General features: G+C 39.2%; 1 protein-coding gene across 3 annotated transcripts in view; it reads left to right on the top strand.

Annotated features, from left to right (window-relative positions):
• Positions 1–115: 115 nt before the first annotated feature.
• SPAG6 (sperm associated antigen 6) overlaps positions 116–22,773 on the top strand; it is a 65,051-nt gene continuing 42,393 nt past the window's right edge. For 2 of the 3 annotated variants that reach the window (XM_086714773.1, XM_086714770.1), the window contains exons 1-3: positions 116–276; positions 362–457; positions 19,658–19,824. In XM_086714773.1, coding sequence (XP_086570899.1) covers positions 252–276; positions 362–457; positions 19,658–19,824 — 288 coding nt within the window. In that variant the 5' untranslated portion in view covers positions 116–251. Of the gene's footprint in view, positions 277–361; positions 458–15,576; positions 15,644–19,657; positions 19,825–22,773 lie in introns of those variants that run through there. The other variant, XM_086714771.1, reaches the window with a different exon arrangement.

The raw sequence follows: 22,773 nt of genomic DNA, 5'->3' as shown, positions 1-22,773 counted from the left end.
CCCCCGGGGCCCCTGCAGGCGCAGTTCCCCCGGGGCTGGCCGCCGGCGCCCAGGACCGCGGCTGTGACGTCACGCCCGGGCCGGCCGTTGCCGCGAGACGGTCGCGTTCCGGTTCCGGTCGGTTGCCCGGGAGACGCGGGTACACAGAGAGACCCGGCTCCCGTCGGAGGCCGAGGCGTCGCGGCGGTCGCCCCCTCGGCGTCCTCGCAGGCCGGGCGCGGACCGGCCGCGTCGCCGCCGGGCTTGTCGCCATGAGTCAGAGGCAGGTGTTGCAAGGTAGGGCCCGGGGCGCCCCGACGGGGCTGGCGGCGGGGACGGCGGGGACGGCGGCTGCACCGTGTCTCTCCCCCCACCCCCGCAGTGTTCGAGCAGTACCAGAAAGCCCGGACCCAGTTCGTGCAGATGGTGGCGGAGCTGGCGACCAGACCCCAAAACATCGAGACCCTGCAGAACGCGGGTGAGCCCGCGCCCTGACCGCGCGTCGCTCCGCGCCCCCGGCCTCGCCCCTGCACCTCGAGGTCCTGGTCCCCGCGGTGCCCCCTGGCCTCCCTCCCCTCACCCCGGATCCCGGGCCCCTCGTCGGCCAGTGTCCCCGGCCGCCTGCCTCAACCCCGGGCTCCCCCGTCGCCCCGCTCCCCTGCCGGCTGAGCTTTGGGAGAGGAGCAGGGTGGGGACGGGAGGGCGGCGTCCCTAAGTTCCAACAGCCCACCGCGCACGCTGTAGGTGGAGGGATTCGTTCTCTTAGCGGGTCTTTCTGGGTGTGAGGCCGAGAGGGCAGAGCCTCCAGACGGGCGCTAGAGGGGCCCGGCGTCCCCCGCCCCCCCCCCCCCCCCCCCTTGCATCTTTCTCACAACCAGGCAAGTGTCAGGCTGAAAGTCAAGGCCGTACGAACTGCCTGGAAGTCATTTTACACGAATGGGAATCCGCCTTAATCAGACCTATTTTAGGCGGGTGCCGTTGCCTGTCACCCTGCCTTTGATCACCTTCGACTTCCTCACACCAAAGGAATTCCAGAGCCGTGGACACATTATTTCTCGTCTTGCATTAGTGACAGAGCAGAGGTTTGCTTGAATAATTTCCAAGACATTCCAAGTAGGCAGTGTTAGCTTTGAGAGGTCCTTGTGGTGCTGTCATTCCACCCCCAGCCCGAGCTCAGGCAACCTCTAGAAAGAGGAAGGGGGTGGGGGGAGAGGGAGGTTTGCTTCTTATCAATTAACATAAGCAGATGGAGAAGATAATGGTGGATTAAGGACGATTCCACCACCATCTGAACTCAAACTAAGGTAGCATTTTATCGCTACTGTGTTGTAAGAAGCGTTCAATTTATAGGACGTGATCTTTCAAACTCATTCAAATGAACACGGAATTAAAAGAACTTTAAGAACGCATTGACAAGGCAAGAGTGCTTAGACATAACGTTTACTCTGGCTTCTTTGAGGGGAATGACTGTTGTACCTAGACGGCAGTTTCTTCTGTCCCTGAGAGGGATTTGGGTGTTTATTCCGTGTATGTTTTTGTAGGGGGAGGGGTTGTATTTGGAATAGAGAAAGTGTATTTGATAATCATGTTTTAAAACTCTTTGTTTTGGGATAATTGTGGATTTACATGCAGTTGTAAGAAATCATAGAGCTCCCCTGTGCCTCAGAAGTGTGTGTGGTAGACAATTGACACTGACAAAAGTCCATCAGTTTTATTCGGTTTTTCCCAGTTTTGCTTGTACTTATTTGTGTGTGTGTGTGTGTGTGTGTGTGTGTGTGTGTGTGTGTGCATTTAGTTCTATAGTTTTATCCCGTGTGTATCCATCCAGATAGAGAACACTTTCTTACTGCCAGGATCACTTTTTTTTTGCCCTTTTAGAACCACACCCACGTTCTTCTTGTCCCTAACCCTGGACAACCACTAATCTGTTCTCCTTTTGAAAATGTCAAAGTTGGTAATCTTTTGTTCTGTGTTTGTTTCATGTGGATTGTCTTCTGCGTGCGTGTGTGTGTGTGTGTGTGCTTATGAGCAAGAGTATGTACTCCTCAAAGTACCCATAGCAGTGTTGGGCACAGTATTTCATATATAGTGACTAATATAAGTTTATAAGAGCATATTCTATTTTTAAATGCACTTAAGTTTTAGTTTTTCCCCCCTCTCAGTCCTACTCAGTTGCTTTTGTGAATGGGCACTTACTTTTTACACATATGTAATTTCTGAACTATGTGTATACTATATTTTAGCTAAACTAAGACATTTTTTGAAAGGGAAAATGACTGGCATTATTTTAAAAATTTGATACTGAAATACAGGGGTATAAGTAACACTTAAGATATAGAGCATCACATTTTAGTATAACAGTGGCAGGTTATCTCTTCCTGTATGTGTACAATGTAGAATATGTTATGGAATTTAATCATTAGGCTAAGTGATCATCAAAGTATAAGTGACTTAGATATGACATCTTAAATAGCCACCTATTTCCACTAATGGTCTGGCTTATGAAGGAATGGAATACAAAAGGAATATAACAGTGTTCTGAAGTTGTCTGCAATGTTGATAGAATGCTAAGATTGTTTTTCTTGAGGAAAAATATTTTTTAACATATTTCATGTTACATAGATTCAACTTAAGCACTCCTTTAATAATTTTACATTAAGACAGCTAGTGGATATTCCAATATATTCTTTTAATTAAAATAATCATAATCTGTAAGCTTTGTTATGAGCACTTACTGGTCTATAAACCATTCAAATCGTTTGTTCTTTTAAAAAAAAATCAACATGGATTTTAAAATACTTTTGAAAGAGCCACAATATATATGCATCACTTACCAAGCTTTCTTTTTTTTTTTTTTTTCCAGTCAAGTGACTTCATTTTGGTAGAATAAAATACCAATGCATTTTATTCCTGACTTTCACATACTCTCTGCATACCTGAGAGGGTTTTGTTTTGTCTTCTCACTTTTCTCCTTTAATGAACTGCTTTACTAAATACGTATCATGGATCCAAGATAAGGTGAAAAATATTTCCCATATAGACATCACGATAAATCAGTATTAGTTCACTTGTTGAGAATTTTCGAATTCATTCACTGTGGAAGGAACTTTAAAGGTAAAAACTATCAATGGAGTTTTGTTTCATTTAAATCTCTGATCTTTTTCATTACATCTCTGATGTGCTAATAAGAATATTATGTCCCAAGTTAATTACTAGAGCAAACAAAGGGCTGCAAGGTGTCATCTTCAGAGTATTTGGACAAAAATGATTTTGATTTCTAAACAAAATTGTTGCTAGAAAAAATGGTATACAATGTGTCTATAACCTAGAGTTACTTTTTCCTTACTGAGATTTTGTTCCTTCTAAATCAGAAACATAGGTGAAAACATTACAAAGTTTAATGTTTGTTATAAAATCTCTTTATGCACCCGCCAACTCTGTACTTAGAACCAATAATACATCTGTACAGCTATTTAAAAATGAATTTTGATACTCCCCCCCCCTTGAATAAGCAGTAACACATGTAACACATTGTGGATAGTAGAGATAATACACTGTTACTTCCACCAGTTGTTGAATTTCAGCAAATGGAGGTGATTGTTTAGTTGCAAAATACAAGAAACATGTTTTGTGGCATTTGGGAATATCAGGCCACTCTTAGGTTGCTTAGAAATTCTGTCTTTCATGGTAAGCTAATATAAAAACTCCCAAGAAACTCTTTTTAACCTGCTTAGCTATGTGAACTATTTCTGAAGCAGGGATTTATGTAAGAAAAATTGGGGGTAAAGTTTAAAGTAATACTTTGTAATATTTAACAGGTAACCTATTGCAAAACAATAAACATTCCTAATCAGGAGTTATGCACGTTTTCAGCAGAGCAGGAATGGAGAACTGCTTGACACTTTAAACAGGCATCTGCCTGAAGCTAATTTGCAAATTTAGGCAATTTGATGGGTTTACAATTCAAGGAAATAAGTCTTACGTGTTGACACAAAATGATTTTAAATGTCCTGTGTCTGGGGCCAGGTGAAAATGTTCAGATTAATGATTTAGCATCTCAATTTGCTGAGAAGGAAAAGCCTGCAGTAAGCATTTGTAATGTGTTTAAAACACCCTGGTAGGTACAAGTACCATGATTCTCTGTTCCAAAGGATATTGAAACTGAAAAGATAATGAGTAGAGTGACTTCAAAAACAAAAGACAAAAAGAAAAAAACAAAACAAAACAAAACCCCTTAACTGATCATGCTATTTAAATTTCATGACTATAAAAGGAGTCTTAGAAATGTGAATGCATGATAATTAAAGCACTGATCTTTTCTTAAAGGATAGGGATAGTGGTTTTTTGTGTTTTGTTCGTTTGTTTGCTTAAGTGGAAAACATTTCAGGAACTATAAAAATTCTGAACTTGTGTACACTTAATAATATGTGTTAATAATACACAATAATATCCTAAAAACAAGATTATTTCAAATTTTATTCTGTGTTCCAAACCCTGGTTCCTTCACGGACATTTATCTGCTTTGTTATCTAACCACTGGTACATAAGTAGAAAATAATATAACCAGGGCTAGGATCTCCTAGTTTTCTTAGGAAAAACTGGATGATTAAAAAAAAAAAAAAAATCCAGGCTATGGATGATCGTATAAGAGTGGGGCTTAGAAATGCTTAGAAATGGCAAGTTTGTGTGGGGAAATTTTATGTGACAAATTAATGTTTTTGAAAAGTTATTTAAATATTTCCTAACTCCTCTTTACATTTCCATGTTTTTTCATGGCTTTTGCTCCTCTGACTAGAACTTTTCCTATACTTCTTCGCCTAATTAATTTCTGCTCATTCTTCATGGCTCTGTTTAGATGTTGATTCCTCAGGGAAACCTTCCTTGAGCCCTCACAGTAAGTTAAGTCTCTTGATTTATGCTTTCCTTGCTCCTAATATTTCTCTTTAATGATACTCATCACGATTGATTTAGTTTCTGTTTTCTCCACAAAATGTAAATTCCATGCCTAGCATGATGCTGAGCGTGGAGCAGAGGTTCAACGTATTTAAATAGAATGAAAGAAGGAATAATTATTTTTCTAAGTGCTTTCACATCTCTTTAAAAGTTTGTTGTTATAACAGGTCAGGTAGGTAGAGTACAACTCTTTTGAGTGTGGATACTTAAGCCCCCAAATGGCCGGATAATTGCCTTCATCACAGACAAAGTCAGTCCTGGCCAAACTGAGACTAGTACATGTTTCTTAATTGTTGCCTGACATTGCACTCTTTCTGCGTACCTTGTAGGTATTAGTAAGCTATTTCTGGCTGGTTCTAGGAGTTCCTAACCACTGTTAAAGCAAGTCATCTGTTTAGGCCTTTGGGTACCAATGGCTGTCTAGTAATTGTGTGTAATTGGCTTTGAGGTCTCCTAGAAGACCATTATGGGAGCTTGACTGGAGGCCAGACGCAGAGGAGTAACTTTAATTGAGAAGTACCTAGAAGTCTGGGGGAGTGGGAGTTGGATTTAGGGCTTATGCTGGACTCAGAATGCTAGAGGACCTTTCGGCTTCCTTGGGCTTCTAAGGGAAGCCTTATCAAGCCAGAAGCTCTTTAAAAGCACCCCAGGAAAAGTGAGTAATCCACTGGAGGTTGCAAACCGAGATAGCACTTCGGAGAGCTGTGAGACTGAGTGAGTCCCTGCTGGGATCGGGGAGAGGGAGAGCGCAAAGGAAAGACTTCACCAGAGCCCGAGGTGGTTAGCTGCCTTGGACTGCCTGCTCCCCTGGGCCTTCGGACAACACGGGGAGGTAGAGCACTTGAAGAGGCAGGCACTTGGTACTTGTCGGCTGGTCAATGTGAGCATGTATTTAACACTTGCCTTTGTTTTTTTCATTTGGCCATGCTTTGTGTGAAGCACTTTTACTCCATGTTCATTGAGGTCAGATCTTTGGGGTTTCTACTGAGATGAACTGGCTCTAGGAGAACCCCAGGGCCACACCTTGAGAAAAATTTGGTCTTGCATTGTGGTGGGTGGGAACGGCTCCTCTGAACATGTCAGACTTCCCTAATTCTCAGGTGAAATCTTGGTTTTGCCACACACCCCATTTTCTGTCGTAAGGGTGCCTCATTTTTAAAGTTACTACTTATGCAGGTTCTACGTCCAGGTGAATTATGTATGTGTGCATGTGTCTTCAAGGAAATTATCTCTGTCCACTTTTCTGTATATTCTAAGTTCTATCTCTGTGTCATTAGAATCACCATTAATTTATATCCATAGAGTAGCTTACATTGGTTTTCCACAGAAATGTCTTTGTAGAATTATTCTAATAGTATGCCTTTTTTTTTTTTTTGAGGGCTTATTTAAAAATAGATACTTAGAGTTCCCCATAGCCTCTTTAAATCTAAATCCCACTGAAGACATTGTCCATTTTGTTGTTAAAGGTTTTTTTTTTTTAATGTAAAGATACACTCTTTTATTCAACCAATCTTTATTAACTATTACGCGTCAAGCTAGGCCTACGTATGAAATTTCAGGAAAAAAAAATTTGTTCCTGCCTCATTTTACAAAGTAGTTCCAGTTTTGCTTTTGCTGACAGGAAACTCAGTGACACATTTAGAGTTCGGTTGCAGCAGCTATTCCACCCTGTATTTCTGACAAATAGTCCCCATCTCTCTGCTTCATGCCTCTTAATCGTTATCTTTGTATATGTATCTTGTACAGTAAACTGTCTCAAAAAATTGTCAAGTAAGCGGAGTATGAATAAAATACAACAGTTTATCTAAAGATAGACTTCTGAGCTGATTACCTTCCAAAGAGCCCTCTCCAAATATTACCCAGGAAACCTCTTGGAACAGACCATTCTTTTATAACCTATTTATTCTCTACTGACCCCATTGATGGACATTCCAATTTTCTGCAGGCAAGTGGGTATCAAAGGTACAAATTTAAAAGAGGAAACACATTGACGAAAGAAGACAAGACTAATCCAGTGTATGCAGCACTCCAGAAGACTTTCAAATTAGAATAGAATTATATCTATATGGGGTGATGCGGGGCGAGGGAACAGTTTAAATAACCCATCTATTTCAAAAACAGACTATGAACATGGGGCTCCTGGGTGGCTCGGTCGGTTGAGCATCCAACTTGATTTTGGCTTAGGTCATGATCTCACAATTTGTAGGGTTGAGCCCCATCTCAGGCTCTGCTCTAACAGTACAGAATCTGCTTAGGATTCTCTTTCTTCCTCTCTCTCTGCCCCTCCCTTGCTGACATGCACACACTTTCTCTGTCTAAATAAATAAATAAACTAAAAAAAAAACTATGAACATATATATATATATTATATATATGTTTATCCATATATTTTAGAATCCATTTTTTTCATTTTAAAAATAGTTTTTAAAATCACTTGAGGTACAATTTACATACCATACAATTCATCCATTTAAGTGTAAAATTCAGTGGGTTTTGGTACATTGTTAATTTTTAAAAGTGTTTTTTATTTAATCTCTATACTCACCATGGGGCTTGAACTCACAACCTTGAGATCAAGAGTTGTTTGCTCTTTTGACTGAGCCAGCCAGGCACTCCAGTACATTGTTAATTTTTAAAAACTGTGGTAAAATATAGCAAAACTTGCCATTTGAACCACACAATTCGGCGACATTAATTACATTCCTAATGTTATGCAGCCATCACCACTATTTACCTCTAAACCTTTTAAAAAGTGACTCCAAACAGAAGCTTATTTTGTTTTTCTTTTAACTAAAATTGGCCTAAAAAGAGAAAGTTGCACATTAAATTTTGCAGCTCGCTCATTCATCGTTCAACATCTATTGAGTATCTAAGGGCCAGGTGCATGCTTAGATGCTGGCCATGCAAAAATAGAAGGCAGAGACGATACTTTTAAGGAGCTTATCTGCTACAGGAGAGATATATAAATGCTATTTGATAAGTGTCCAATATATAGACATACGGAGCACCTATGAAGGCTATCTAACTCAAGCTTTTGAAATGAAGGGTGCTTTCATGGAAGGCTTCTAGAAGGAGATATTATCCAGCTGAGTTTCCTAGGACAGCCAGATGAAGATGGGAGAGAGGAAAACTGTGCTCAGGTAGAGGGAATGTTATGTGCAAAGGCACAGAGGCAAGAGGAAAGGTGGTACTTGATGGAAAAGACAAATGTTTAGATCTGGCAGGAGCTTCTTGAGATAATACGGCCGGGAGAGGAAAGTCCGTGGCCGCAGAGGAAAACGGGCCTAATTATAAAGGACCTCATCCAAAGTTTGGATTTATCCTGAAATTGGTAGCAAGCCACTGAAGGGCTTTCATTAGAGGAACAAAGGGATCCATTTTGTGTGTGTGTGTTTAAAATCTTTATTTATTTAAAAACATTTTTTTAATGTTTATTTTTGAGAGAGAGAGAAAGTGCGTGAGTGATGGAGGGGCAGAGAGAGAGGGAGACACAGAATCCGAAGCAGGCTCCAGGCTCTGAGCCGTCAGCACCGAGCCTGATGCGGGGCTCGAATTCACAGACCGCAAGATCATGACCTGAGCCGTAGTCGGAAGCTTAACTGACTGAGCCACCAGACACCCCAATTTGGGGTTTTAGAGAGACGATTTTCACAGCAGTGTGGAGAGTGGACTGGAGGGGATTAAAACAGGATCAGGAAGACCATGTGCCCATTTTTGCTTTAGCGCTCATGCTGCATGACAGATCTGTAGGATTTGTGACTTCGTAGGAGGGGCAGGGGCAGGTCCAGAGGGAGAGGAGTTCAAGGTGACTCACAGTCTTCTGGCTGCCATTCCTTAATGGAGAAGGGATACAAAAAGCAGAAGGAAATGGTGATTTCTGTAATAGTGGTGAAGTTGAAGTGTCAGGGATATCTATGTGTCCATGCCTGCAGTAAGCAATTTGGATATATATGGCTCTGGGACTCAAGAGAGTGATCTTAGCTGAAAATAGAGGTTTGGATACACGGAATTCGCATGTTCATTGGAAAACTATATTAAAAGCCCATTTGATATTTTTTCATGTAATTATAAACCCGCTAATTCCAATCATTTTATCTCACGTATTATGAATTGAACTTGCCATAACTTTTATGCTCTGTGTACTTACTCAGTTCAGATCTCTCATATAGACAGTGGTGGCCATGACCCAGTTAAGAGTCGAAGAGTTGGCACTGGAAGAATGAGTGAAATCTTGGTTTAATACGGTCATCAGGGAAGAGAGCTACAGATGTGTTAATGGTAGAATGAATGCAACAGATTATACCCTTTGGTATGACATATAGGTCAGTTTTCATTGGCAAATGGGCTGTGATTGATATTGGGGAGGAGAAACAGGAGAGCATAGACACTAGAGCTATAAAATAGTATATGCCTCATAGAATTGTAATAATGACTGATGGGTTAATATATTTTTTTTAATTTTTTAAAAACTTATTCATTTTTGAGAGAGAATGAGCAGAGGAGAGGCAGAGAGGGAGACACAGAATCTGAAGCAGGCTCCAGGCTCTGAGCTGACAGCACAGAGCCCGACGTGGAGCTCGAACTCACAAACCATGAGATCATGACCTGAGCCGAAGTCGGACGCTTAACCGACTGAGCCCCCCGGGCGCCCCATGGGTTAATATTTGTAAATTTCTTAGGGGAGTCCCTGGTACATGGTAAAGTGTGCTTTGTGCCCTCTTAGAAGAGCTGCTAGCTGCCTGTGGGAGTCAGTGGTCTTGGTCCCAGCTTCTTCTCACCCCTCCCCACTTAATGACATACCGGATGTGGGAGCCCTTCACTCACAAACACCTGAATTAACAGTGACTCGCCAAACAAAATTCAGAGGATACTGTAGTTATGAGAGTACATTAAAAAGAAGAACATAGCTTTTTCTTGAATTACTTATCATTACAGGTGAATTCTGTGCAAAAAGACTATCCGTACATTTCACAATTCATTTGACCCTTTAAATAAGTTACAGGCCTCTCTGTGTGTTGTAAGGGATATAACATTTAAAATCATAACTGATTTTATAGTCGTAGCTGCAAAGAAGTATTTCGCAGAAAACAGGGCAAAGAGATATGGTACTGAAATTTATGATTTCTTTTTTAAGTGTTTATTTTTTGAGAGAGGGAGAGTGTAAGCGAGGGAGGGGCAGAGAGAAAAGGGGACGGGGGATCCAAAGTGGGCTCTGTGCTGACAGCAGAGAGCCTCATGTGGGACTCAAACCCACAAACTGTGAGATCATGACCTGAGCCAAAGTGTGACGCTTAACTGACTGAGCCACCCAGGCGCCCCTGAAATTTTATGATTTCTTAATCAAATGAAGGAATAGTAGTCAGTGGTATATAATCACAGAGACTGGGAGAAACCAAATCAAGGCCTGAAAATTCTTAGCTCTAAAAAAAAAAAAAAAAAAAAAATCAAGGGAGGAACACTTCAATATTTTCAAGTAAAAAATGACCAGTGAAGGAAAATGAGAACATGTTATCAAATGCATCAGTGTGATGGAAATTGCTTGAGTAAAAATATAGCCATGTACATGTAATAACTTGCAGAAGTAAAAACATGTAAAATTGCAAAAATCAGTAAGTGTAATTAGACTTACTCTGTGATAGAGTAGGTAGTGCTTAGTGTAGTAAAATTGTAGTAGAGTCAAGATCACAGGCGCTTCAATAAGGGTTAGTTGTATATTCAGACCTGTGCCAGGTAATTTGATAAATAGAAAAGAAGTATAAAATGAACTCTGCGACTCTTAAATATGAAGAACAAACAGGGTTGCTGGAGGGGTTGTGGGAGGGGGGATGGGCTTAATGGGTAAGGGACATTAAGGAATCTACTCCTGAAATCATTGTTGCACTATAAGCTAACTAACTTGGATGTAAAGAAATTAATAAAATAAGAGCTCTTGGTGTATGGCATTTAAAAATCTGGTTGTTCAAATCCTAAAAAAGGAAAACAAACTGCTCTACAGATGTTTATTATTTTATTGAGAAGATAAGACATTTATTCACATAAAACCAATGAGAGAACCATGGAACATGCTACATCAAGGATGGCTGCTGTGCTTTGCACAACTTTAGAAGTGCCTTTTATATCATGATTAATGTGACTGGCATCCCCTGGATTTGTGCAGTACACAGCCTGCCCAGCCATCCATGTTAGACCTTGGAATTATTCAATGTCTTCATTCTCATTTATTTGCTTCCCTGCGTGTAAGTGGTATAAACAATAAGCTCTCTATGGCTTTCCATTTCACTTAGAATAACATCACAAAATCTTATTTTGATCTACAGCCAAATTTGACCTGGCCCCAATCAAGTTTTCCAGCTTTGTCTCTTGCCAGATCAGCCCTCCCACGCAACGTTTCAGGCCAGTATGAATTTATCATGGCCTCTTCAACAGTCTGAGACAATCATGCATCCTTTGTCCAAGCCAGAAACTTGGAAGTATCACTGACTCCTCCCTCTTCTTCACAATAATCTGTCTGGTTAATATCTCTTTAGATATTAGGTATTAGATGATATCTCTTTAGATAGTCACTTTTCTCTCTCCCTTTGCCATTAGTATTCTTCAGGCTGTCTTCACATCTGGCCTAGACTCATACAGTAGCTTCCTAAGTGGTCTTCCTGCCTCCCATCTTGTCTCCTTTCATCCATTCTCCCCAGTGTGATCGGTGATCCTTCGTTACAAAGTACAAAAACACTGACGCTAATGTTCAGATTAAATTCAAAACAGTTAAAATAGTTTATTGGGCTCTTAAGTACTTTTGTCTCTGTTAATCTCTTAGGCCTCTTTTCCCAACCCTTTCTTTGCTCCCTCTTGTACTATAGTCATACTGCATTCCAAGTTTTGTCAACATATCAAACTCTTGGTTCTTTTTTAAATGTTTATTTATTTTTGAAAGAAAGCAAGAGCAGGGGAGAGGCAGAGAGAGAGGGAGATACAGAATCCAAAGCAGGCTCCAGGTTCTGAGCTGTTAGCTCAGAGTCTGACTTGGGGCTCAAACCCACAAACATTGAGATCATGACCTGAGCTGAAATCGGACGCTTAGCCGACTGGGCCACCAAGTGCCCCCTAACTCTCTTGGTTCTGAGCTTCATTTATATAGTTCCTTCTGGGTAGAAAACTCTCCAGTCCTTCCCTTCCCCACTCCCTCCAGTTATTTCAGCAAAAAATCTGTGATCTGCCTGAGAGCCTTCAGACCTCCATGTAGATGTCCCTTTCCTTGGGTTGCCTTCCTCAAGGCCAGGGTTAGATGCTCCACTATATTTCTGCAGAGCACCCTCTATTTCTCTTAAAAAAATTTTTTAATGTTTATTTATTTTTGAGAGAGAGAGAGAGAGAGAGAGAGAGAGAGAGAGAGAGACAGAGTGTGAGCAGGAGAGGATCAGAGAGAGAGAGGGAAACACAGAAGCCAAAGCAGGCTCCAGGCTCTGAGCTATCAGCACAGAGCCCTAGGTGGGGCTCGAACTCACGAACGGTGAGATCAGACCTGAGCCGAGGTCAGATGCTTAACCAACTGAGCCACCCAGGCTCCCCCTCTATTTCTTTTTTAGTTGCATATATCATAATGTTTTATTTGTTTACTTCTTATGACCCTTGTATCGCTTCCTTGAAGTCAAGGACAATTCTGTTTTCAATACCTTGCATGTTCTTTTTTTTTTTTTTTTAATGTTTATTTTTGACAGAGAGAAAGAGACAGAGCATGAGTGGGGGAGGAGCAGAGAGAGATGGAGACACACAATCTGAAATAGGCTCCAGGCTCTGAGCTGTCAGCAGAGAGCCTGATGTGGGGCTTGAACTCATGAATCAGGAGATCATGACCTGAGCCAAAGTTGGAGGCTTAACCGACTGAGCCAGCCAGGCACCTCTCTTAATAGATATTTCTTGAATTAATGGTGAATAATCATTCATTCCATAGTAATTCTAAAACACATAGTAGAAAAGCTCAATCTGTGGGGCCACAGAACTTTAAATGTTTCTTCACAATGAAAGGAATTGATTAATGAGTCATATGCATGAATAATAATAACATGTTGATGAAAAACATGGTCAGCATAGGGAATTGATTCCTTTTACACTTTTATTTATTAAGCATTTACTGGTGCTTATTCTATCCCAACTAATATGTCTAGCACTTTAGAATCTTTGACCCATTTTAATTCTCACAACAACTTTATGAAGTTTGTCACCATTTTACATGAGGCAACTGAAACACAGAGATGTTAAGTAACCTTGTTGAGGACTGAGAAATGGCAGAGCCCAGATTTGAACCCAAACAATCTCCCTCTAGATACATACTTTTAACTACCTGGCTCGACATAGGCAGTCATATAACAAGCAGGGCAAGAGAGTCCTATTTCTAAAGCATGAAGCTTCTTCTCCATTCTTATTGGACCCCAAACAGAATGCCCCAGTCAGATGGAAACATTGACAGTCTAAGGTGAATCCTTTACTGTGTATTCGTTAATTGCATGTAGAAATCACTTCTAAAACTTAAATGAACTATAGCAGCAGTTTCATAGTGAATGGTCATGTAGGAAGATGTTTTAGATTACTGTTGGAATTTAAATGTTTAAAGCTTTGTAAAATTTATAACGTTTAACATTTTGTGCTTATGGTAATTTTGAGTAAAGTTGGAAAGTAAAGAATATATATGGTAGAAATCATTTCACTTTAAGTCTAAAAAAACAAGGGCATCAAAGGACACCATCAAGAGAGTGAAGAGACAGTTCATAGAATGGGAGAAAATATTTACAAAGCACATATCTGATAAGAGATTAATATTCAGAATCTATAAAGAACTCTGACAATTCAACAATAACAAAATCCACTTAAAAATGGGTAAAAGGCTTACATAGGTTACATTTCTCCAAAGAAGACATACAAGTGGACAATAAGCACATGAAAAGATGCTCAACATCACTATTCATTTGGGAAATACAAATCAAACCACAGCAAGATACCATTTCATGTCCATTAGGATGGTTATTATAAACAACAACAATTACAAATATCAAGTGCTGGTGAGAATGTGGAAAACTGGAACTCTTTGTTGGTAGGAATATAAAATGGTGCATAGAAAGTTACCATGGAAAACAGTTGATAGTTCCTCAAAAAGTTAAACATAGAGTTACCACTTGGTCCAGCAACTGTACTTAGATAGATAGATAGATAGATAGATAGATAGATAGATAGATATGTGTATATGTACAGAAATATACACGTATATTTATATGTATGTGTACACACACTATACACACACACACATAAAAGAATTGAGAGCAGAGACTCAAATGGAAACTTGAACATCCACATTCATAGCAGCATTATTCAAATAACCAAAAGGTGGAAGCAACCCAAATGTCTGTCAACAGATGCACAGATAAACGAAATGAGGTCTATACATCCAATGGAATATTATCCAGTCTTAAAAAGGAAAGAAATTCCAAAACATGGTGCAACATGGCCGAACCTTGAAAGCATTATGCTATGTGAAAAAAGTCAGACAGAAAAGGACAAATATTGTATGGTTCCACCTATATGAGATACCTAAAATAGGTCAAATAAGACACGGCAAGTAGAATAGAGGTTACCAGGAGCCTAGAGGTAGGGGGAAAGGGGAAGTTAGAGAGTTTGTTAGGGGATGATAAAAAGTTCTGGAAATGATAGTGATGATGGTGGCACAATTGTACTTAATCAACATTTAATTGTACACCTAAGAATGGTTAAAATCAATTTTGTTATGTATATTTTACCACAATAAAAAAATAAAATTTTTTAAAATTGAAAAGCAGCACAAAGAAGGTGAGAGGTAACTAGGGTAACCAGAAATCTTTACTAGGGCTTAACAATGGACCCAAAGGCCCAGTTTGCAGGTACTTGTTTTTAAAGGAACAAAGTTGGGATGTTAAATATCTTTATAAAGCACAGCAGATATGTCTGTACATTATATACATTTAATAAGAGAATGGGATTTTTTTTTTTTTTTTTTTTTTGTCTGACATTTCCGTCCCGGTTTACATCTGTAATTGGTGTGCAAAGTCAAAGTCATTAGGCCTGTGTTGTGTTAAAAGGAATTAAAAAAAAAAAAAGAGCTGTGATTATTTTGAGTCTAATTTACCATGTGCTCCCCTAGATTATTAGTTCCTTGAGAGGAGGAGCTGTCTTTGCTCATATGTGTAATCCTAGCACTTGCTGGCGGTAAACCCTGGTCCATGTTTTGAACCAATGACTGTGGGCAGTCAGCAAAGTTGTCTTTGTTGTTGTTTTCGCATAACTGGATTTGCAATGTAGGTATTAGAAGCAATGTCTAATTGCTCAGACAGTATGGCACTGGAACAAGAAAAATAGAAAAGAAACTCAAAGCGATAAAGTTGGGAGGGGGGGGATTGTAAAGATTTATCCTATAAATTTTAGAAACATTTCACACCGTTTAATCAGCTTTTATAGAGGAGACAGAATCGTTTTATAGAGATTAGAGTATAATATGTGAATTATTTTTAATATTAGATAGTACCTGTTGGCTCCTTCAGTAGAGACCTCAGGGAGGTCATTAGCTGTCACTAGAGACCTTGCTTATCAGAGATTGCAGCCATTATTCAAACTGCTGTAATTTATGCGTTCTAAATTTTCATGCATTCATTCACCAAGGACCAATCACCATGGATTCCTAATGGAAAGGAAGGTAAGGAAAAATTTCTTTTTATGTTGTATGTGCTTCTTTTCTCCTTTCTCCCTCCCTTATTACCTCCTTCCTTAGTTCCTCTTGCATCACTATCTGTGTTTTTAGGACAGACCTGTAATTAGAATAACGAAGTTTCCATGCTTAAGCTGCGTAAGGGAGAAAAACATGTCCCTGGGGACTGATGATTATGAAGCACTAAGAGGCAATTCAAGGACTAGAAATTTGGGGCAATATTTTCTCTAACAAAAATGACCTTATTCAAACAAAGATATTTTAAACTTTTATAGGTGTATAGATGTAAAAATTTTCAAAAGTCCCATCGTGCTACTGTCTGAACCAAGGAATATAGGAAAAGAGTGATAGAGCAGAGGCATCCGCATAGAAGCCTAACTTGGATATTAAATACAGGGATAGAAGGAAAGGAATGGTGTGTCAGTTTATTGATTTTATTTTTCCTGGGCCAGCTGTGGTAGAAGGACGGAGGAGAACATACACAAAGCAAACAATTCTTTTGAATATATGGGCGGCTGAAATACCTGTAGGGCGTAAAATATTTTACTGCTAAAACTAAAAACTGAAAATTTCTGAAACGGGGAGACTTATGGTACAGTAGCTAAATACTGTAATAATAAGCACAACTAAATGAAATATTATAGGCCCAGATAGATGAATTCATTCTTTAATTTTTCAACATAAAAGTTCAAAGTTCTCCAGATTTAATTCAAAATCTCTAGGATGAATAAGCCAGTATAGATTTTCCAATTATATTTCAAAAGACAATAAGCCACTGCCTTCACATATATATATCCAAGGAGGAGGAAAAAAGGAAATAACCAGAATCATCAGGAAAAAAATAACATGAAACATAACTGTGATTCTTTTAAAACTTCTTTTTTTTTTTTTTAATTTTTTTTTTCAACGTTTATTCATTTTTGGGACAGAGAGAGACAGAGCATGAACGGGGGAGGAGCAGAGAGAGAGGGAGACACAGAATCGGAAACAGGCTCCAGGCTCTGAGCCATCAGCCCAGAGCCCGATGCGGGGCTCGAACTCACAGACCGCGAGATCGTGACCTGGCTGAAGTCGGCCGCTTAACCGACTGCGCCACCCAGGTGCCCCTTAAAACTTCTTTTAAAAGCATACGCACACTTTATATTTTTTGGCCTTGTTACTGTATTTATTATGAAACCTCAAATATATGTTAACAAATTTAGCTCTTTTTTTTTTAGAGTATTGCCTTATTTTACTGAAAACCATGCATATTTGTTATTAAAAAATCAAGTTCTATTCAACAACTACAACCAAGCCAATTTAAAAACGGGCACATGACTTGAATAGACATTTCAACAGAGAACATGTACAATGACCAACATAAGCACATAAAAAGACACTCACCGTCATCAGTGCTAGGGAAATGAAAATCAAAACTGCACTGAGGCACACTTCACACCTGTTAGGATGGCTATTATTTGAAAACAAAAAACAAAACAAGTGTAGGTAAGGATGTAGAAAGAGTTGAATCTTGTGCTTTGCTGATGGGAATGTAAAGTGGTGTAGCTTCTGTGGAAAACGGCTTGGGAGTTCCTAGACAGTGGTGGTGATTACACTAAACTGCACACTAAAAATGGTTAAAATGGTAATTTTTATGTCATGTATATTTTACCACAATTAAAAAACTAAAAAAAAAATAAAAAAAAAAAGTAGGAAAGCAACTACAAAGAAGAGGTCAGCAAATTGTTTTAAATCCAACTTTCTAGAAAGAACCCATGTTAGCATTTGGTAGTCCTAATACTTTTTCTGCACTTTAAACTTCTTGTTGTGAGATATTTCAGAAATCACCTCTATAGAAAGTATAATTTTTTTTTAAATGAATGCTTATTAATTTTTGAGAGACAGAGACAGCATGAGCGGGGGAGCAGCAGAGAGAGAGGGACGCACAGAATCCGAAGCAGGCTCCAGGCTCTGAGCGGTCAGCACAGAGCCCGCTGCGGGGCTCGAACTCACAACCCGAGAGATCATGACCTGAGCCGAAGTTGGACGCTTAACCGACTGAGCCACCCAGGCGCCCCTCTATAGAAAGCATAGCTAGTAGTATTAGCAACACCTATGATCATAGACATGTTGATTTGTTGAACGTGAACTATGACCGAGGCATGAGTAGACGTGCTGTGTGCCTGCAAAGTTAACTAGCCTGAGTAGGACTCAAACTTGCAACTGTGGTCTCATCCAGGATGACCTCACCAAGCCACCCTAGCCAGAAAAGTGATCATGAAATGAAAGTGGAAACTGTGAAAAGTCACGGATCACATCATGACATGTATATGTGATCAGTGCCATTATTCTCTGCTTATGTTATTTGGTAGTACTATTTATCTTAATTTGGTCTAATCCTAAGTGTTATCATGAATGTTTTCCTTTTATTCTATTTCAAGTGTTTCTGGATATATATAACATTATAAAAGAATATGGAGAATATTTGCTTTTCTAGATCACTGTGGTATGTTTTTAAAAGAAAAGATGTAATTAAAATCAAGTTAAATCCCTGCTGCAAATTAAGTAAAGTTTACAAAGTCAAGGGGCATTTTGTTCCAGTTTGAACTCTGTCATTACCTTTCTTGTAACCTTAGATGAAAACAGCTTCAGGGCGCCTGGGTGGCTCAGTCGGTTGAGCGTCTGACTTTCGGCTCAGGTCATGATCTCACAGTTCGTGGGTTCGAGCCCCGCATCAGGCTCTGTGCTGACCTCTTGCTCAAGGCCTGGAGCCTGCTTCAGATTCTGTGTCTCCCTCTCTCTCTGCCCCTCCCCTGCTCACGCTTTGTCTCGCTCCGTTTCTCAAAAATAAATAAATGTAAAAACAAATTAAAAAAAAAAAAAGAAAGAAAACGGCATCATTAAAGCCCAAATAGCAGTTACCTATTTTGGGTATTTTACAGTAAGGCAAAGGTAATATGAAGAGTTGGAATATCCAATCAGATGACCAAAATGCAATTATTTTTTATGTCTCTTTCTTCACCTCCTCAACTTTCAGTGCACATTTATTCAGCAATTATCAATGAAGAAAGCCTGAATTTCTAACCTTGCTCCACCATTTATTAATTTTGTGATGAATTCTTAACCTTTCTCAGCCTTCATTTCCTCATCTGTAAAATAAACATACTAATAGGGCCAACTTCATAGACTTTTTATGAGAATTCAGTGAATGGAAACAAATCCTTAAAACAATGTGTGCATATAATAAGTGCTGGATAAATACAAGCTAACTTTTACTATTATTGCTGTGATGATGACATACGTACTGTGTATTCAACCCTAGAGTAAATATTATGAGAGCTAGTAATACAAAATACTTCCTTATCTCAAAGAATTTGTTTCTTTAGAGTAATATCAGAAATCTGAATTTGCATCCCCTCATGAGTGTGAGGCCCCAGCCAAGTGGTCCCCCTAGCTCTCTTGGCTCTGAGATAGATCCTGATAAAATTTCTGAAATACATTCAAGTTTAGTTGAAATCACAGAAAAGACCCAACAGTTGGAATGGGGGGGAGGGGGGGGCGAAGGAAAACTACACAGAGATGAAAGGACCTGAACTGAGCCCTAAAAGATAGAATTTACAAAGGCTGGGGGACACCTATCCCCCCGCCCCTCCCCACCCCCCTACCATGTGCTAGGTAGGCATCAGACTACATACTCCACAGTCTTTCTCCACATTCCTCATGACAGTCCTACTGGGTCACATAGCTACTAGTTGCCAAATCAGGGATTCAAACTCTTAACCTAAGTCCAAAGCCTTTCTTGTTTTCATGCTGTGCTGATGCTTTGATAATTAGAGGTTGTATTACTTTCTGTCTTGGCCAGTTAGAGGCCTCTAAATATCCCATTCGTTTTTAGTGAAAAGTTTTTGTGTGTTTTTACTGATTTTTTTCCCCATAATTTTCTTATCTGCACAAATGCTGAATTGTATATTTGCTTTTTCATTTAAGTTTTGCTGACTTCTGTTCTTTCATAACTTAACTCAGGTGTAATGTCTTTGCTGAGGCCTCTTCTTCTGGATGTGGTCCCAACAATTCAACAGACTGCTGCATTGGCTCTTGGGAGACTGGCTAATTATAATGGTGACCTAGCAGAAGCAGTCGTGAAGGGCGACATTCTTCCACAGCTTGTTTATTCATTGGCAGAACAGAATGTAAGACTTAAAAAAAATAAGTTATGCGTATTTTTTTTAGATTTAAAAGATCTGCTAGTTTGGGCACAGTTGCAAGCTTGTGGGCATTAGAATTTTAGGACGTTAATATAACCTTCAATTCTTTGAACTGCACATAAATAATACCTTTAGGGTATTTTACTTTGGAAGTGACGGGCAGTTTTTCTCCCATTACTGTTAATATAAGAAAACAGATTACACAGTTTTTAAACAAATTGTATATAAGGCAGTATTTCTGTGTATGGGAGTCTTCAATTTGTAGGATCAGTCTTAGGTGCATGGCCCCCTAGGCAAATGGAAAGTTGTTTTCAGCAATCCTTACATGCAGATGAAATCTAGTTAGTGGACACTGTAAGAGACAGCTTGGAAGCAGGGGGATAGAAGCATACAAAATGAAGGAGGATATGTGTAATGGAAAGTTTGATAAAGCATTTTATAGCAAGTATGCAAACATGTCAGTCCTTTTCAGGGTCATCTATGAGTGCCACAATGTTTTCCCTCCTATCTTGTTCTGTACTCTGCCACCTGATAATAGTTAAGGATCTTTCTATAGGTAGGGTCTTGGTATGTTTATTCCATTTTGTTAGTTTCTTATAACCTAAGGATATATATTTCTTTTTTTTAAAGTTTATTTCTTTATTTTGAGAGACAGAGAGAGAGAGAGAGAGAGAGAGGGAGAGAATCCCAAGTAGGCTCCGTGCTGTCAGTATAGAGCTTGATGCAGGGCTCTGAAATCAACAACTGTGAGATCATGACCTGAGCCAAAAATCCAGAGTCAGATGCTTAATGGACTGAGCCACCCAGGTGCCCCAGGATATATATTTCTTGACACATTTTTAAGATTCAATTCCTATGCATATAACCAAAACAAACCATCCAATTTAAAGATGGGCAAAAGACTTGAACAGACATCTATCCAAAGAAGACATACCGTAGCCAACCAACATGAAAGGATGCTCAGTAACATGAGTCATTAGGAAATGGAAATCAGAACCACGGCAAGATATCACTTTACCTATGAGGATGGCCATAAAAAAAAAAAAAGGAAAAGAACAGAACAAGTGTTAATGAAGATTTGGAGAAATCGGAACCCTCACACATCGCTGATAGGAGTGTAAAATGGTGCAGCTGCTATAGAAAGCAGTCAAGCAGTCAAGTTAAACCCAATTACCACATGACCCAGCAATTCTACTCCTAGTTAGATTTCCAAAAAAAAATTGAAAACAGGTGTTCAAACAAAACTTGTACACAAATGTTGATAGCAGCGTTATTCACTAGAACAAAAGAATGACTAGATAAACAAAATGTTGTACATCCATATAATGGAATATTATCAGTCATAAAAAGGGATGAGGTATCGATACAGGCTATAACATGGATAAACCTTTGCTCTAAGAGAAGGAAGCCAGACACAAAAGGCTACGTATTGCATGACTCCGTTTATAGGAAATATCCAGAATATGCAAATGCATAGAGACAGAAGCAGATTAGCAGTTGCCAGGGGCTGTGGGGACAGGGGAATGAGGAGTGGCTCCTTAACATGTATGAGATTTCTTGTTGGGCCGAGGAAAATATTCTGGAACTAGATGGTGATGTTTGCACAACACTGTGACTGTGCAAAATGCCACTGAGCTTTACACTTTAAAATGGTTCAAATGGCAAATAATATGTGTATTTTATCACAATAAAAAAATAAATCCCAATTGTTCACATTTTTGCCTTATTTTTTAGAGACTGGAGACTCATTTCCTGCTTGTCTTATCTCTACAAGGAGTCTCAGAAATTTTGTTTTTCCTACAGGTGTTCCTTCTGTCATCAAACACTGTTAGACTTTGTTCTTCCTGGATTCTTGGCTCCTTCTTTTGGGGCAGGGTCTGTGTTTTGGTATCCCACAAAGAAGGTCCTCAGTAGAAGTTTTCTAGATGCGAATGAACGTGCACTAACTGTAAAGCGACAAAAAAGTGCCAGGGCAGAGGTGAGGAGAAAGTGAGAATGTGAAGCAGTATTCACTTCGCCTACCAGTCCTTTACTTCTCACAGGGTTTAATCTCTTCTTTATGAGGTACAAAGTCCTCTGGTGTAGCTTTTTTTTTTTTTTTTTTAAGGCAATTCTTTTGGTGAGGAATGGGAGAGAAGAGAGAGGAATTTGGAGAAGCGGAAATTAGGAGAAAGGGGAAGTGAGATCAGAAGGTGTGAATTATAGGCACTGTGGTTAGCAGTGACTATCGATGCCCTAATAAATCTATTAATTAAGTATAATGTATTATTTCGTAATCTATAATCTATTTTACAATCAGTCACTGACATAAAGTTGGACTTTATAACACATTTTAATCTCTCTCTATGTTAACCTTTAAGAAACTAAAGAAAGATAGGAAATCAAAACATCCTTATTAACATAGCATGTTTCTTATATCATCAACATAGGCCAATGTTTGAAAGATAATATGTTAAAATATACTTGGTATATTTTCTCTCTCTCCTATCATTTTTATTTTATCTTAATCTTTTAGCCTAAGTAAATAGCAGGCTTTCAAAACAGGTGCTGTAGTCACCTGGTCACTTTCAGTAGTCACCATAAAGAAATAGAAACTTGGAATCCAAAACAGGGGATTACCTGGGTTCTATTCATAGAAGAAAGAGACCATTAATGTGTCATGCTAACCATGAAACAACAGTGAGTGTTACAGCCAAATACTTCCTATACATTTAAATTTTTTAGCTATATGAAGAAAAACGTTAGCCTTGTGTTTCAGTTTTATTTTATGATTTCTTAATCTGATAAAATTTTATATAGAAAATATTACAAATATGAAGCATTACGTAAAATTCACATAATACCAAGTCATTTGTATTTATCACTAAAAAAAATATATATATATATATTTTTTTTCTCAGAGGAGATAAATCACACATCCTCTTGTTTGGCTAG

This window comes from Puma concolor, chromosome B4 (genome assembly GCF_028749965.1).
Source record: "Puma concolor isolate L17-30 chromosome B4, mPumCon1.1.hap2, whole genome shotgun sequence".
NCBI classification, from domain to species: Eukaryota; Metazoa; Chordata; class Mammalia; order Carnivora; family Felidae; genus Puma; species Puma concolor.
The sequence above is the reverse complement of the archived record's forward strand: the minus strand, read 5'-3'. Positions and strand labels throughout refer to the sequence as shown.